At 47.6% G+C, this 18,037-nt stretch overlaps 1 protein-coding gene across 3 annotated transcripts in view; it reads right to left on the bottom strand.

Moving 5' to 3' along the window:
* MYLK4 (myosin light chain kinase family member 4) overlaps positions 1 to 18,037 on the bottom strand; it is a 93,014-nt gene that overhangs the window by 58,437 nt on the left and 16,540 nt on the right. For all 3 annotated transcript variants that reach the window (XM_057555680.1, XM_028164459.2, XM_028164461.2), the window contains one exon: positions 17,547 to 17,867. In XM_057555680.1, coding sequence (XP_057411663.1) covers positions 17,547 to 17,861 — 315 coding nt within the window. In that variant the 5' untranslated portion in view covers positions 17,862 to 17,867. The remainder of the gene's footprint in view (positions 1 to 17,546; positions 17,868 to 18,037) is intronic.

Raw genomic sequence — 18,037 nt, 5'->3', positions numbered from 1 at the left:
CCACACACCCACTGGGTGCTCAGGGAATATCAGTGAGACGGATGAATGCCAGACTCTGTGAGTTCAGTTCTATGTACCTATTTCATCTTTTATTCCAAAAGGACCTGGAGATGTGGCTCTGAAGTTAGCCTCTTAAGGGGATCGGCCAAGAAAAGTGGCAGCAAAGACAGGGTGACCATCGAGATAGCTGGCCGTGATATGACCCTCCTACAGCAGTGAGGGGTCAGCAGGCACCCACCTGACAGCCTGGAGTGACCCACTCTGCTCACCTAAGTGACAGCAGAGAAAGCCCTAAATGGGCCCATCTGCAGGACTGTCCCAGGAAGTCAGCCAGAATTCCCATTCTTGGAGAATTACTGTCCGCAAGAACCACGCTTGAACTGCCCATCTTGTTTTCTTCCAGATTCATACAATCCAACATTTCACCCTCAACTAGATGATGAGCTTCTAGAGTGATAGGAACAGTAGTGACATCGCCGTTTGCTGAGCCCTCGCTGTGTACCGGGCACAGTGCTAAGCGTTTTCTACACAGTCTGGGTGTATCTGCCCAGCAGCCCTCAGGAGAGCAACGTCACTAACCCCCTGTGCCACCCGCTCAGCAAGCCACGGGAATCGCTGTAGGTCCGACAGCTAACCATGATGGGCATTTCTTTGTCCTCCTCTGTAGATCCTAGGGGGTATCTGGGCACTTGGGAGGCATTTAATAAATTCTTCCACTTTGCCTGAGCAGAACGTACAAGTCCTTGCATTTCTGGTCACAGAAGTTCCCACCTGGGTCCCACATTCTGAGCAACCATCTGAGCTGGGCCCTGGCCTTGACAGAGCTTACTGCCAGCTCCAAAGTGCCCTAGGACTGCTGTTCTGTGCCAGCCGTGCTGAGGGAACCCCGAGGCCACCAGCACCTAGGACAGGTGTGGGCCAGCATTCTGGGAGGGGAGCTGAGTCTGCTGCTAGCTAAGGCCCTAAAACTGGAAATCGAGCAGGTTTTGCAAGAATGGCCAAAGGGACTGCACTGGTGCTTCATTGCTGCTCAAAGTGACCTCGGGCTGCAGAAAGCTTGGCCTTCTCTCCATCTACGCTTGGCTGTTCCTCCCAAACATTCCTTCACTCACACCCTCCCTTGACCAACCCTGTCCCCATGTGCTCTCTCCATCTATTTGTGGACTCGTTTAGTAAGAACTCTCAGGTTGGATTTCATTCAGGTTCTCAAGTCGATTCAAGGAAGGTCCACTTTATTGCAATTCTTCACAGAAACGGGCCCTTCCTGCTGGGATGCACGGCAACAGGACTGTCATTTCTTCTTCAAACCTTGTGTAACATCTTCCTTCTGTTAAGATGATTTTTAATCTGTTGGTTTTACCCTCGTGAAACCTCTTTTGCTACCCCAACTAATCCCACAAAACATTTATTGATACAACTGACGCAAAGATAAAAGAGTTATGGCGGGAACGGAAATATATACCTAAACTAGCGTTGCCACAGTTTCCCATGAATTCATAACCCCCAGAGACCAAACGAGCACTGGAGGGGCAAGAAACTCGGTGACATCAGCCAACATTCATGTAACTCTCAGAACCGAGAACCTTCTAACATGTGTGTTGTGATCAGCCTTATTCCACAGATGAGGAAACTCGAGTGGTCACAAGACTAACTTAGTTAGAAGAGGTGGGTGATGAGTACTCATCGCACAGAGAGATCAAATATTTCAAGTTTAATATATTTTTTATGGCCTAACCAACCCCCAGCAGAGACACATTATCATCTTTTTAGTTGCCAGTTATAACAAGTTCTGAGAGAGGAGAGTGAGCCGGGCAGGAGTCAGATGGAGTCCCTAGAAGGGGCCCAGCCGACTGCACTTCTCCCAAGAATCCCCGGGACGGCCGTTAGAAGCACACATTCCCTCATGGGGACTCCGCTGCAGTGGCTTTAGGGACCTGGGATCTGCGTTTGCCAAGCATCCAGCTGGTGCTCACCCGCAGGAGAGTTTGAGAGACGCTGTCCTGGATAAACAAGTATCAGAGGGCCACCCAGCTCGCTCAAAGTCAAGGTCACTCATCCAATGTGAGGAGCCCAGCCCGGATGGACCCACGAGCTCCAGACACAGTGACCTTTCCTCTTGACCCCGGGAGCTTCGCAAGCAGTGCCGTCCTAAGTAGACGCAGTGGATCCAGCCTCTCCGCACACACGTGCTCATGTCTACACACTAGAAAGCCCGCAAGAGGGACTCAGTCACAAGATGAATCTCACGGATTACCCCTTTACTCAGCACACTTTCAATTAGACCACCTGCTGCCTCGCAGACAAGGGCAGACCAAGGACTTTCCACGACGCAGTGGCTCATCACGGGCTCCCACCTTTCAAATGGGCGAGGAGCTCGGGGTCCAGACCCATCTGAGAGGCCCAGTGACCTTCACAGGGAGACAGGCCACGCCCAGCACCTCACACGTCCCTCACCCCAGCTTATCTAACTGGCCACAGTACAAGTTTTGTATTTTGTCTGCTGGGAAATCTAATGGAAAGAACTATTATTAGACATATTTATTTTATCAAGGAAAATATGCTCTTAAAATGTTCAAGAAAGGATTTTGCCTGGTTCCCAAGAAACAGCCTGACAGACTCCTGGAAGAATATATACACTATACACACACACACACACACACACACACACACACATATATACACACATATACACTGGCATTCTGGATATGTTTGTATGTATATAATATGTAAGCATTATTCACAACTGTGGTAGTAAATGTTTTTCTTTCAGCATTTTTTTACACTAAACTTTAATTAACCCTTCATTTTTCAATTGCAGAAGATAACAAACATTCTACTGTTTCTTACGCTTTAATGCGCACATGAGCAGGAACCTTGTTCAGATGCAGATTCCTACCCAGCAGGTCTGGGTGGGACCTGATAGTCTGCATCTCTAACCAGCTCCCAGGTGATGCTGGAGAGCCACGGACCACTCTTTGAGTAAAAAAAAAGTCCAGTTTGTGGTGAATGACCATCTTCATCACACGTAAAACAGCAACTGTCAAAGATTAGAATACATAAAAGAAACAAACAAATAAAAACTATGTTCAGATTAACTTACTCTTTCTTGGATAATCTCAAAATGGACTGCAGAATCTATACAATGCCTCTTGGCCATAATTGTAAACACGTTTCACTCAATTTTATGAGAGCCATTTCAGAGAACAAGCTGATAGACAAATTTTGCCTTGAGAGAAAGAGGCAGAAGGCAGCCAGAGCTACAGGTGTCCTGTTACTACGGACACTGATCCGTGGGTAAATGAAGAAAGCCCGGGTATATCAGATCACACTGACCTCTCAAAGTCGACTCTCACAGTCTAGAAATGATTAAAATTTCATTCAAGCACATCCTCTTGGAACTCGTGGGGAAAATTCCAACACCAATATTATTCCAAATATTCTGCTATTTGGAGCTTCGTCCTACTCATTACTTTGTTTGAATATTTGAAATAAGTATACTAATAATTATCCTCACTTCAAAGGCTTAAAATACGAAACTGTCCCTAAACTGTGCTGGTAATAACTAGAACACAAATGAAAATGGACACGCGTAATACAGGTACTGTGAAGGATACAAAGAAATACAGGGAACGATCCCCATGGGGAAGGAGCCCCAGCTTTTTAGGAGCAGAGGCCAAACCTGAGTAACTACCAGAAAGGGCATCAAAACTACCCACACAAATGCCACAGGGTATTTAAACGGTGTACTTAAAGGATGACGTAGTCAGTGCAAACTGGGGAGGTCGGATTAGAATCAACTGTGCTGGGATTTGAATCTGACCTTGAAGGACAGAAGGATCCCAAAAGGCACAGGAGAGGAGAGAGAATGAGGAAAGGTGTGGTGAAAGGTAAAAAAGTGGGAACAGAAGTTACATTTGGGTCACATCTCTGCACCAGGCACCAAGCCACTTGCTAACAGGTGGATTAGCTCATTTCATCCTAAACTTCTCCTGCGAGGTTGGCATCATTACACCACTTTGGTGAACCACGGATGGAGACTCAGGTCACACAGCTGGTAAGGGCTCCCACGGGAACTTGCATCTGGGTCTCTGATACCCAAGTCAATAATCGGTTTTCTCTAAACCAGCCTTCCCGCAGGTGCACCTGGCGGCACCCTGCGATATGGATATGAGTCAGGAAACAGAGACTTCAGTGGTCAAATAAACTCTGAAAGCTCTTAGGATAAATAATACTAATAACATTTCAGATATGAGTTAACATTTATTGAATGCTTCCCATGTGCCTGGTTAAAAACGGCTTTGTTGTTGTTGTTTTAGCAGCGGAATCTCTCAGAGCCTTTAATGTTCTAACGTGCATTGAGAATTTCCGATATTATGTGTTGGGGAATAATATTAATAATCCCACGTAAGATGATGTTGATTGTGCAAACACATAATATTAAAATAGAATAATGGGAAATGGGCTGATGGGCTTCAGTTTAGGTCATCATCTGCTGAGACAAGCTGACGCTTCAGACATCACGACAGGTGACTGTCCCCTCTTCCCTTTAATCCCCAGATAATTGCATCAGAATACACAGCTCTGTAATAAACTCTGTGTGGCCCACTGAGCTTGGGACCAGGGACAGAGGGTGGGGAGGCGGAGAATGCAGCTTCCCGCAGGGTGTTCAACAGCTGGCTCAGTGGGGTCTGGTCAATCACCATTTGAAATATCAAGAGACGAAGGTTCCTGACAGGACACCAGTGGAACCCCTCCTGCCCTTTTATCACACCGGTGACCATAACTGTTCTAATCTGAGGGTTTGTAAATCTTTGTAAACTCTAACTACGTCAGGCTTGAACTACTGTGCACTGCCCGGCTCCCATGTCATGGTGGAAACCATGTTCAATAAAATAAATAGTCCTGCTTTCTCTCATGTTCTATTAAGCCCACGTTGCTAAATCTTTCTGTGTTTTTCAAATAACACAACCCCACCATTAAGCATTTGGTGATTTTCCAAGTCATGTTCCCATTACGGTCCTGTGAATAGCTGGGCCTCTTGAGAGGGGATTCGTGCGGCCTGGATGGAGTGCTGTTCTCTGCCTTGGGATCTCTGAAGATCACGCATCTTATCTGTACACATCCTTGGATGACAGTGAGAGAAGTACTAACCCATTTTGCCATCATCCCAGATGTCAGAAACCTTTCAAGAAGTCACATCCAGAATTTGGTGTTTGACAGGATGTGACAGTGGAAGAAAGGGTCAATAGTACAAGACAGTGAGGTCAAGATCACTGAGGTTTCCAACCCAGTCACCAGGAAACCTGGAAGGAAATTCTGGGTGGAAAGACAGGAGACGGGGAAAAGTCCCTCGGGAACTGGAGTGCGGGGCTCTCAGTAGGAAAGAGGTCAGGCCACAGAAGAGATGCCACTGCTGGGTAAAGGCTCAGCTGCTGCTAAGAATAAACGTTTACTGCTTTGTCTGTGGTGCCCTCTCTCTATGCCAAGCACCGCATTAACTACTTCACACAACAACCCTGTGGGGTCGGTATTGTTAACCCCAGATGAGGAAGTAGGTGAGAGAGGCCGAATAATATGCTCGGTGTCATAAAGGCAGCAAAAGGCAGAAATGAAATCCAAGCTTGTGGTCTTACACGAAACTATGTGCACAGTAAAAACGGCTCACCTTGTAGCTCCTCACTATTAAGTACAAGCACCTGCAAAAATACCACGTATCAATTCTACTGTAAAAGCTGAACAAGATAGCCCTGGATTATCCACCTTCCTGATCCATCGTCCACTATCTTTAGTGGAAACTCAATTCCAATCAATAGGCAGGACTCAACTATGATTAATAAAGTACAGAGAATATAGAAACTGTCGTGTACTGTATAACAAACAAATTAAGTATCTTATGGCATGCTGACAAACAGCATTTAGTTTATAATTTTGCAGCCTTATTGTATGTTTGAGAAAATCATTAGTTCCAATGTTTTGTTTCCTGGCTTCTCCTCTGTCCAGGAATCACAGGCTGAGAACAGGCTGATGGCAGCCTCAAGACATTGGTTTCAACAATTGGAAGGGTGAGGATGTAAACTGGTGCAGCTACTGTGGGAAACAGTATGGAGATTCCTCAAAAAGCTAAAAATATAGCTACCATATGATCCTGTAATCCCACTCCTGGGTATATAGCCAAAGAAAACAAAAACACTAATTCGAAAAGATACATGCACCCCAATGTTCATAATTGTATTATTTTTACAATAGCCAAGATATGGAAGCAACCCAAGTGTCCCTTAAGAGATGAATGGGTAAAGAGGATGTAGTATATATATGCAATGGAGTATCACTCAGCTTTAAAAAAGAATGAAATAATGCCATTTGAAACAACATGGATGGACCTAGAGGGTATTATGCTTAGTGAAATAAGTCAGAGAATGACAAATGCTGTATGATATCACTTATATGTGGGATCTAAAAAAATAATACAAATGAATGGATATGCAAAACAGAAACAGACTCTCAGACGTAGAAAACAAACTAGTGGTTATGAAAGGGGAGGGAGAAGGGGGAGGGGCAAATAAGGGGTATGGAATTAACAAACTACTATGTATAAAACAGATAAGCAACAAGGATATATTGTATAGCACAGAGAAATATAGCCACTATTTTGTAATAACTTTAAATGGAGTATAATCTATAAAAACATTGAATCACTATGTTGTACATCTGAAATTAATATTGTAAATCAAACTATACTTCAATTAAATAATTACTTAAACAATTTTTAAAAACCAACTGGATTACCCAGAGCTGCTCTGGCCTCATGGCAGGGCTGCAGTAACTTTTGTAACTTCTTCCCACTGGAGGTCACTGTTACATTGGTTCCAGAGAAGAGCCTCAATTTGCTGAGAAAAAGAAACTAGCCCGTGTTTATCTATCTACCCAGTCTGGCTGCGTTTGCATTAAGGCGGTGGTCTCCAACCTCTTTGGCACCCGGGACCAGTTTCGTGGAAGACAATTTTTCCACAGACGAGGGGGCGGGGAGGGGGGATGGTTTTGGGATGATCCAAGCGCATTACATTTACTGTGCACTTTATTTCTATTGCTATTGCATTGTAATATATAATGAAATAATTATACAACTCACCATAATGCTGACAGGAGGCGGAGCTCAGGTGGCAATGCGAGCGATGGGGAGCGGCTGTAAATACAGATGGAGCTTCGCTCGCCCGCCCCTCCCCCCACCTCCTCCTGTGCGGCCCGGTTCCTAACAGGTCACTGACTGGTACCGGGCCGTGGCCCGGGGGTTGGGGACCCCTGCCTTACAGAACAGAACAACCAAACAAAACAATCACCAAAGGTGAAATGTATTTCAGATAATGTGAAGATAATACAAACTGTCCTTAGAAAATTCATCAGAGGTGGTTTTCAAATACTTAATGTTTAATTTCTGAAAAATAAATTCCAGTTAAATGGTCTACAAATAAACCTAGTTCTCTGTTTCATGTGTTGGGCTAACTAATCCATTCAAAAAGAGGTATCGTGGTATATAGTTGCATAATTTTGGGCAAGTTCCTGACCTCAGTTTACTCATCTGCAAAACAGAGATGATAATTATACCAAATTCATGGGATCATTGTGAGGATTAACGGGGATGAGAAGTGCTCAGTGCAGCGCCGGGAGCGTGACAAACACAACATAAGGGCTAGTGACCCTCACTATCATCCTCAGAGCTGATCAAGGTCGTGCCCACAAGGTTTACATGAGTTCATGTCCGTAAAGTGCCTAAAACAGGGTCTGGCACACAGTGAGGGCCATTTACATGCTTGTTAAATAAAACAGGTAAATCCATAGACCCTAGTTTGAAGCATAAATCCTAAGTAGGTAAAATGCAAACACAGCCTTAAGAATATAGAAACTTACCTATATTATCCTATCAATTAAACATGCTCATTCCGGAAGGTTAGGAAGAAATGAGACCTTACGCTCGTCGTCATCCATTTTTAAATTTCGAAATAAGTAGAGATCGCCAAGTAGTCTAAAGGAAGACCCTAACATAAACATCTCTGTGTAGGCGTGTTGAGCTGCAGACCATGTGTACCCTTTAAATAAATGATCTCGTTTCATCAGATTCTGCCTCTTTTTGAGATCATCAGTGACCACCAGTAAGGGAAACTGCTCTGGTCCTTGGGTCTCAAGTGTCTGCCCTCCAAACGGAGATGCATTCGGCAACGATTACTGGAAATTCTTCATTCAGTGGGAGCTCAGTGATTCTTTACTGAGTAAATTAATATAGAATCTAGGCACAAAGATTTACGAGAATTCTTAGACTCCGATACAGGCTGATTAAATGCATTTATATTCCTGCTTCACCAAGTACATTCTTAAGGAAACCTGGCTCTTTAAAAAACGAAACCTAAAGCTTTGAGTGTCTGGCGGTGAAAAGTGCTGTGGTTACTAGTACACTCTGGTACCACGGCCTGATTTTGTGTGGAGGTGTCAACAGTTTTACCCACCACTGCCTTTTTGTCACTAGTGCAGATGTCAAGGCAGTGAAAAAAAGCAAAAATATTAGAATAGAACAGAAAATAGTTTTGACCGTGCAGACCTCTAAAAGAGTCTTAGGGTCCCCTGGTGGGTTCAGGGACCTCACTTTGAGAACTGCTGGTCCCAGGGAAAGACAGAGCTGGACAGCGTAGATTCATCACGTGTTCCCCTTGGCTGGTCCAGCCTCTCCTTCTCTGGACCATTTGTGAAAACCCCCGGGGCTGTTGGGACCCTCCTTAGGGTTCAGGCTGGACAGTGTGATAAGCGTCTTCTGAGGCCACACCCGTGGTGCCTTCTAAAGCTCTCTCCGGAGAACTGTAGAGGCCTGAGAGATTCAGGAGAAGGCCAGGGCCTTCGGCAGATTCTGGGAGACTTGGAAGCTCCATGTAAACTCTTCACTTCCTGCTACGTCCCCTCCTGCCCCCTGGCATCCGAGGGAGCTCAAACCCCTTTCAGGTTGGGGAACCATCCTGCAAACCATATATACACTGGACTCAAAGACACCCAAGGTGGACGTGGGCCCCGGAACTGACAGGTGCCCTGGGACAGGCCCAGGGTAGAGCAGCACCTGCCAGGGGTGGACAGTCTGCCCGTCAGATCTCCACAGTCAATATCCCAGGGCTCCACCTGTGCCCTGCCATACCCCAAACAGAGCACAAGTCAACTCAGAATCGTATGGCCGGAAGGGGATGCACCATCATAAAGCGTCTACGTTGTACAGAAGGTAGAGACCTTTCTTTGGGACACAGAAAAAAAAATTTATGAATTAAAATCTTGCCTTTATAATTCATTTCTACACTTACTCCTATCCTAATTTAGTTTGGATAAGCCCTAAACGGTATAAAAAACATAAGGAAAGGAAAGGTGGCATCCGTGTTCACTGCTCACATTTGGAATGCAAACCCTACAAGCTGAAGGTCCACTAGACAAACCAGGTTGGGCTCACACCCCCCTCACTTCCAGCCTGGTCTCTGCCTCTTTTCAGAATTTCCTGACTCCTGACCGCGGACCGGGCATCAGTCTGCCCCGTCACGACCTGAGCCCTCTAACGGGCTCCTTGTCACACAGAGCCCAGCTCCCAGCTTGAGGCCTGGGGTGTTGTTCCCAGGGCAGCAGCCGGGGAGCAGGGGAGTCAGGAGAGGTGGCACCAAGGCCGAGGCCAGGCCCGCCTGACGCTCGGCCACCCTGCGAGGGGCCCACAGGGCCTGTGCCCGCTGATCCAGGGGCTGCCCCACAGCTGCCGTGCCGGGTCCGCGTGGGAACGGCCAGCAGGAACGTGACAGCGGCCTCGCCTAGGGTGGCCCAGCCCCCTGTGAAGAAGGCGGCCTCTGACCTGGACGTGGCTGGACATGGGGAAAGGACAGTCCCTCGATGCAGCGACCCTGGGACAGGCCCCCTTTACCTCTCCTGGGCTTTGAGTTCCCTCAGAGAAGGACCTGGGTCAGCTGACCTCCAAGGTCTCTCGGGAGCTATGCTTCCCAGGCCCCCGACCTCCTTTAACATCCCATCCATCGCGGAAACGCCACAGTGGCCTGCGCTCCTTGGGATCCCGGGTACACGAAGCCAGGAGCCACTCTCACACCGCAGGTCTGGGCTGCCAGCCTGTCGTTTGCACACAGTCAATGGACTAGCCAATCAGACGTCTTTCCCTGATCAAAAGTTGTAAATGACGGGTGCGGTTCACCCACACGCAACTGAAAACGCTGGGGGTTTGTCACCCTGCGGACGGCCCTTGGAGTGGCAGGGGGCGATGCGGCCTTCGCGGCTCCCTTGTTTCACACCCCCGGGCCCCGCCCCCGCCCCCGCTCCCGCCCCCGCCCCCGCTCCCGCCCCCGCTCCCGCTCCCGCTCCCTGAAGTCGATTCCCAGGACAATCCCAGCATCTGCACTCGAGCTCCCGACTCGGCGCCGCTTTCTGCTGGGACCTCAGGAGCGATGGCAGGGAGAACCGGGGCCAGCACGCGAGGGGCACTGGCTGAATTTGACCTGTTAGGGGTTTTCTATGTGTCTGTGTCCAGAGCGGAGACTTTGGGCCTCTCTTCTCTCCACTGCTGTCTGCTTATCACCCCCGCCCATCTTTGTTATCATCTCTATGTTTGGGGCGGAAAGTCAGAAATAAAGCCCAAAGTGCCCAGTGGCCCAGGACAAAGCCCTGGACACAGCGCCCCGAGGCCAGTGTCCAGGGGCTGACGTGGCATCACCTCCTTACTAGGGGTTTGGGGTGACTTTCGGTTGTGAACTAATAAACCATTTTTAAAATTTATATATGTGTGTTATTGTGTATTTGAAAATCTAGAATAAGCACATCTAAAACATGATGCCAGGGACTTCCCTGGTGGCGCAGTGGTTAAGAATTCTCCTGCCAATGCAGGGGACACGGGTTTGAGCCCTGGGCCGGGAAGATCCCACATGCCACGGAGCAACAAAGCCCGTGAGCCACAACTACTGAGCCTGCGCTCTAGAGCCCGCGAGCCACAACTACTGAGCCCATGAGCCGCAACTACTGAAGCCTGCATGCCTAGAGCCCGTGCTCCGCAACAAGAGAAGCCACCACAATGAAAAGCCCGCGCACCACAACGAAGAGTAGCCCCCGCTCGCTGCAACTAGAGAAAGCCCGCACAGCAACAAAGACCCAAATGCAGCCAAAAAAATAATAATAAATAAATAAATAAATACATTTATTTTTTAAAAAAACATGATTCCACTCTATTCTTGCTTTTGCTAAAAATTTTTAATGACTTGGTTTGTGAAAATATTAACTAATAAGAGTAAAAGTAGTATGTAGATGTAGCAAAAATCATGAAAGGGGTGTGAGAAAAACTGAAGTCCGGGAAACACTGATAGATAAATGTGCTTTTTACGACCATAATGTCTTGGGTAAGTGGATCAGGACACAGTTTGGTCAACTGTATTTAGGAATTTCATTATCAATATGCTAATCATTTTCTTACTTAGGAACACAGACTTGATTTGCAATATTTATATATTTTACTACCCTGCTTTAACTTTTAGAGAGAGAAAATAAAATATTTTTTTCATAGTACACCAAATGATATGAAACTATCACAACTTTAATTATTCTGAGAACCTGAAATGACACAAACATAAACTGGGACTCCCAGAATCTCACACGGGCAGGGAGCTGCCCCCAGGATATTGGGAAGCCTTTCAATTGTTCTATGTCCTGAATGGAGACCGACATCCAGATAGGATTCTCTGATGCCCTGAAAAGGCAGCTCCTAAAACTACGCACTTGTAGAAACTTCTAAGACAAGAGGTTGCACACATTTCTAAATAATCATTAGCAATGGAAAAAAACAAGAGGATGTGTTGTACAACCTGATTTAAGAGACATTTTCTTTACAGTTAAAAAGTTACAAAAACTTTTTTTAGGGGACTTCCCTGGTGGTTCAGTGGTTGGGAATCCACCTGCCAATGCAGGGGACACGGGTTTGAGCCCTGGTCTGGGAAGATCCCACATGCCGCGGAGCAACGAAGCCCGTGCGCCACAACTACTGAGCCTGTGCTCTAGAGCCCGTGAGCCACAACTACTGAGCCCGCGTGCCACAACTACTGAGCCTGCGTGCCACAACTACTGAAGCCCGCGCACCTAGAGTCCATGCTCCGCAACAAGAGAAGCCACCGCAATGAGAAGCCCGCACACCACAATGAAGAGTAGCCCCCGCTCGCCGCAACTAGAGAAAGCCTGCGCAGAGTAACGAAGACCGAATGCCGCCAAAAATAAATTAATTAATTAATTTTTTAAAAAAAACACACCCAAAGCACTCCTAATTAGCCCAGCTATCTGTCAGCCTCTCCTCTGGGAAACACTTGGAGGCCATGTCTCATAGCCAGGGGAGTAACCCATTCTTTTCCCTGTGCAAGATGAAAGCGCACAGTGTTTCCCACTGGAGGTGTGCTCAACAGCCAAAAATGATTGACGCTCGGGCAACAGCGACAGTTATTGTGTCAGGTGCATGGACAGAAGCAGGGCCACCACGAAAGCCTAACTCCTTGAGTTCTGGGTCCTCTGAGCACCACCAGGACGAACAGCTGGTAGTTTGTTTGTTTTTGTTTTGTTTTGTTTTGTTTTTGGCCATGCCACGTGGCATGTGGCATCCTAGTTCCCTGACCAGGGATCGAACCTGGGCCCCCTGCGTTGGAAGCACAAAGGCTTAACCACTGGACCGCCAGGGAAGTCCCCATGGTGGTTTCTTGTTGAATAAGATACAAATCAGGCGTTTATATGTAGGTATAGGGATATATCACCCAACTCCCCTGCAGAAATTTTTTAACCACAAATTAATGCATTTTCAACACAGGCAATATCCAAGGAGGTAAAAATTAATTCCTTAGGAGGGGTGAAAAAATCTTACTCTTTTTATGTGCAAAGCACAGATACACCTATAATACATGAACATGAATACAGTGCGTCTGTGGTATTAAGGTTTCATGGGAGGGGTCCCTGGGATGGGGAGATGGTGATGAGAAAGATGCAGAGTACCGTTGTCAATCCACTTCCTGTGGGAACAAGGATCCAAAACGCTCCCTGTAGTGTTTGCTAAACTGCCTTATATTGTCTTAAAAATAATTCATCTATGCTAATTGATAAAAGAATTAAATATGTGGAAAGAACTGATTTCCCAGATATGAATACCCTCTGTTGGGAAGAGCTAAAATCCTTAGAATCTGAATTCTTTCTCTTCTTACAGAATTCCACTGTTTTCCTGACAGAATTCCATTCCTAGAACAGCTACGGCATCACAGGAAAGGCATCATGGGGCAACGGTTCAAAGGAAAAAGCACGGAAGGCCGTGCTCGGTAGCTTTGTCAGAAGAGGTGATCACTCTTCAGACACTGCTTTTGCAGAGACTTCTCTTTAAGGGGAAAGGATGCTTTGCTTTTGTGCCATTTTGTTTTCCTAAGTCATGTAAGAGGTAAGAGAAGAAGAGAGGCTGACATTATTCTTAGCTCTCACCGACAAAAATAGTGCACGTCAGGAATGGCTGTCTCCAGATTCCCCGAAAGTTGGTGGAGAGGTTGACATATGAAGTGTGCCACCTGCCTCTCCTGGTCCCAACCCCCAAGGCGGCCGTCCTGGGCGAGGATTGAGACGGGACATGCCTCCCCTCTGCAGGGCAAGCCCACTCCCTGGCTGGAAACACTCAAATAGGACAGTAACACAGATCCGCCACAGTTCAAAGTGACGATGTTACTACCTGCGTGTCCTCAAGGGCAGGCGCCTGTCTGCGGCCTCCCCGTGTCATCACGGACCGGAGCACACGCCAGAGGATGGGAGACGAGAGAAGGCACACGCTGCCTACGATCCAGACGCCTTTTCTTCTAAGTGACAAGTCCATCCCCACCTTCCCTCCCCTGGCCCAGCGCGAGCACCTTCCCAGGCAAAACTCTGCTCTGAGCAGGAGCGTTGCCCAGCCCGCAGGGCTCTGCAGGACCCCAAGGGAGACGCTTCCAGTTACACCATCAGCGAGTAATCTGCCTCTTTAAAAGGAGAAACTAGGATGGCCCGTGTGACAGATCTGAAACAGGTGCAGCGGCAGAGGGAGACGGGCTGGCGACAAGTGACACCCCCGAGAATGCGCTCGTCTCCAGTTCAAGGACAATTAGCACCACGGAAACTGGGCCGCCGCCAGGGAGCTTCCTCCTGCCCTCGCGGTCCAGCGAGGAGCACAGAGACGGGGTGGGGACACGCAGCCCTAAACATCACAACCCCTCCACCCGCAGCTCCGCTATTTTGAGATCTAAGTTAGAGTCACTGTGACTGCCGCTGATGGTCCAATTTCATGGCAGTTAGGCAGGAAAGGCCACCTGCTATTCAATGTGCCAACTGCCACCACGCTTTGCCCCAACCCACTCTAGCCTGTTCCCCTCCTGTTGATGACTGACTGTCTTGTCCTGTTTGGTCTCTGGAGCATTTGGAGCGGTTAAACATTCCAGGGGCTGTGATCCCGCCCCCTTGGGGCCGTCCTCACTTCTGCCCGACAGCTTCCCTTCCTCCCCTGGGGACCACGCCTGGGGGTGGAGGGTAGGAGGCTAGGGGTCTCAGGAAGGCGGGGGAAACCAGAGGACAGGAGATGAGCACAGATAACGAACGCCGGGCACAAAAAGCAGGGATGCATACAGCAAATGGGGGCGGGCCGAGGAAGGCGGACGCAACCGCCGGGATTTGGCCTCCGGTTGTCTGAGAACGGAAGCTCCTTGGTCTTCCATTAAGCAAACAGAAAGTGTGTGTGTGTTTGTGTGTGTGTATCAAAACAGCAAATTAGATCTGAGGGAAATGCAGCACAGGGCTTATTTAGATAGGTAATAGAGAATGAACAAAAGAGGAAAACCTGGATTTGATTGTGTAAAAGTAATACTAATTACAGTTACGAGAGCCGTTATCATTTACAAGTTAATGGTACATACACAGTAGCTATTAAACTCATCACTCATATGTGCCACATTAGTTATTTAAGTTTTACTTTATTCAACACCATATTATGTGGCTTTAGATCTAGTTTATTATAGTGTATCTGCTAAAAGTCTTTAAAATGCTATACTATTTAGGTGATTTTGAACAGCCTTTGGAATATAAAAGAATGAGAAAAGTCATCTGAAAACAGAATTAAAAGGAAAGTTGGAAAACAAAAGGAACAAAACATAGTAGAAAAGTAGAGTGTGTGGAATTTAATCAATTCAACAAAAAATAAAGCGGAGGAAAAGAAGGAAGAGAGTTCAAAATAAATCCAGAGGAGGAAAAATGAGTGAAACAGAAAAACCTGGTTAAGAGCAGGAAAAGAAGAAGAATCTGAGCTTCACCAAACTATGTTAACAAACATAAGTTGTTGAATGCATAGATAATTTTTTCCTCTTAGGAGAGGAAAGACTCTTCTAGAAAGAAATTGAGCCTCAAGCCTTCAGAACAGTTTGCGTGTCACTCGAGTGTCTGAAGTTCAGTGTAAACTCTTGTCGGTGTACTGCAGGGAGGGTCTCGACTACGGTTAGCTGAGCTAAGCTTCTCAAGGAGAGGAGGGGTAAAGAGACAGGGAGCCAGGTGGGAAAACGATGCAAGCATTTTTATGGTTCCTGGAGAGGAAGGTGTGGGGTGGTGAGGATCTCCCGTGGCCCGGCAGGAGGCTGAGCCAAGTCAGTCCAGCTCCGTCTGCATTCCGGAGGACATCCGAGCCGCTGGAAGGCCCTCCTCGCCCACCCCTGCCAGTCCTGCTGGCCGCCCGTGCACCCACCCACTGGGCGAGCGAGGGCCCCCGGGGCCGGGGCCTTGGCAGACACAGAGAGAAGAGCTCCACGCCTCCCGACCGTGTGCCCGTCCATCCTCCACAAGGCGAGACAGAGAGCCGGGGAGACTGCTGACATCTCTGGGCCCTGAGCCATTTACCAAGAAGAAACTGAATGGGACACATGGCCATTCCTCCCCACCTTCCACACAGCAGTGACCGCAGGGCCCACGCCAGGGCCCAGGTGACACAGGGGACATCAGACCAATCGCAAAGGACGTTCTTCTAGGGTCTCTGAGGAACAACATTCTCAGTGCTTCCCTCAAAAATATCCTAAAACATTTAACTTCCCAGTCATTTGATTTCTAATATTCTGGAACGGTTCACCACAAAAACAATTCTTCCTAAAAATGTTCATGTTTCTGCTTAGCACCATTTCGCTCTTTAAAGATATGGCCTACTTACAAAAATTATATCACAGAACCTGGAGAAAAACCTGGAGGAAACTCTTCTGTTCATTCATTTGTACTGTAAAGCAGCTCTAATGAGGAAGCCCTCGTATCTGACTTAAATTTTGCCCGTGGAAGTTTCTTCTTGGTGTTTGCTGAACAGGACGTTAGCTCATCAGGAAAGTGGAGGTCTCAAAACACCCACGTTTCAACCTGACTCGTTTCTTCTATCCAGTACATTTTACACACTCACGATGAAAAGACTCCTCCGCCCTTTACATCTAACAGCTTTAGTTCATTGTCTATTGCATCGTTAGAAATGCCCTTCCTACCTGGACAGGGGTTTTCAGAACAGTAGCCAGACAAAGAGGGATGTATCCCAAACCTACCTAAGAATCACTTGCTCTGATTATTAAAAATAATGATCCCCAGCCCTCAACCAGAATGCAGGACTCACTTAAATAGACCTGTTTGTTCCGCAAACATTCTTGGTGCCTATTCAGTGCCGTGACCAGGAAAGCAGCCAAGAATGCAAGGTGGAGTGATGTGAAGTCCTGACGTTGAGGAGGGCATCCAGAGAAGGGTGACAAACAAGTTCCAAACAATTGCAGGTGCTAGAGCGAGGCCCACGCCGGGCGGGCAGGAAGGGAGCTCCGTGGATGGTGAGGGAGACCCAGCGAGCTCAGACAGGGGACGCGGTGCGGCTGGCCGACACCCACTAAACGCCTACCCTGGTGACAGAGCCTGTGCTGAGTGCTTTACATACATTCAATGTTCCAACAGCTACGGCCCCACTATTCAGACAGGCAGCCCCCGGGTTGGTTTAGTAACGGCCAAAGAGCTAGTGGCCAGAATGGGGCTCTGCACGAGGAGTGCCATCGGCAAGGGCTCGTCCCTGACTCTGACCGCCCCTGTCAACAGCGAGGACCTCAGGGTCTTGAGGAAGTTAGAAACTTCTGCAGGGCAACTGTGGCCCTCGCAGTGCTTCTCTGGATTTCATGCCCAAACCCATCCTTTTAAACCATCCTTCCTAAGAAATGTGTGTTTCCATACGTTCACCCTCGTAACCTGTAAACCAGCCACCAGGCTGAGGAGCTGCCTGCAGGGGAGAGGTGCACGTTCAAAGGCTCCCTAATGACACTGCACCCACCTGTATGTAAACCTCCGTGAAACAGAATGGAAGTTTGCCTGTTCATGAAGTTTCCTTAACTCTACACAAGTGACCAAACAGACTCGGAAAACGGCTGTATAAATGGCGACAGGTATTGCTTTGTGTGAGAAAAGATAAAGTAGAACTGACACTTTTCAGGAGACTAAATTAGCACAGTTACCTCACTCTTCCCAGATCTCGAATCCTGCTCACTAGAACTTTCTTCCAGAATACACTTCACTTCCTCCACCTCTTCCATGCACTGAAAAAAGGCCATTTTCTCCAGCTGGTCACCGTGGTAACACGTGTTGATTTCTTCCAGCCTCTTCACTTTTAGCATCGTGGTGGTGAGTCCGACCAAGTTCCTGTCTGGTGTGTGGTTTTCGTCCCCCTCTGTCTCCGACTTGTAAATCAGGGCGCAGGCGTGGCTTCTGAGTCTGCCCCCCTCTTGACCGCGAGGAGGAGAAACAAGAGTCCTCATCACCGACTCGCACATTTGACTCTGTGGGAAAATGACCACTGGGAATTTAGAAGTCGCTTCTATTCGAACAGAAGGGACCCACAATTAGGAAGAGAAATGCGAGTATCAATACTGAGTTTCCAACGCTGGAACCCTGGAAGGAAGAAGGTTTCTTCCCCACTTTCTTCTACAAAAGCAAACAGTCAAAAGCC

This window comes from Balaenoptera acutorostrata, chromosome 10 (assembly GCF_949987535.1).
Source record: "Balaenoptera acutorostrata chromosome 10, mBalAcu1.1, whole genome shotgun sequence".
NCBI classification, from domain to species: domain Eukaryota; kingdom Metazoa; phylum Chordata; class Mammalia; order Artiodactyla; family Balaenopteridae; genus Balaenoptera; species Balaenoptera acutorostrata.
The sequence above is the reverse complement of the archived record's forward strand: the minus strand, read 5'-3'. Positions and strand labels throughout refer to the sequence as shown.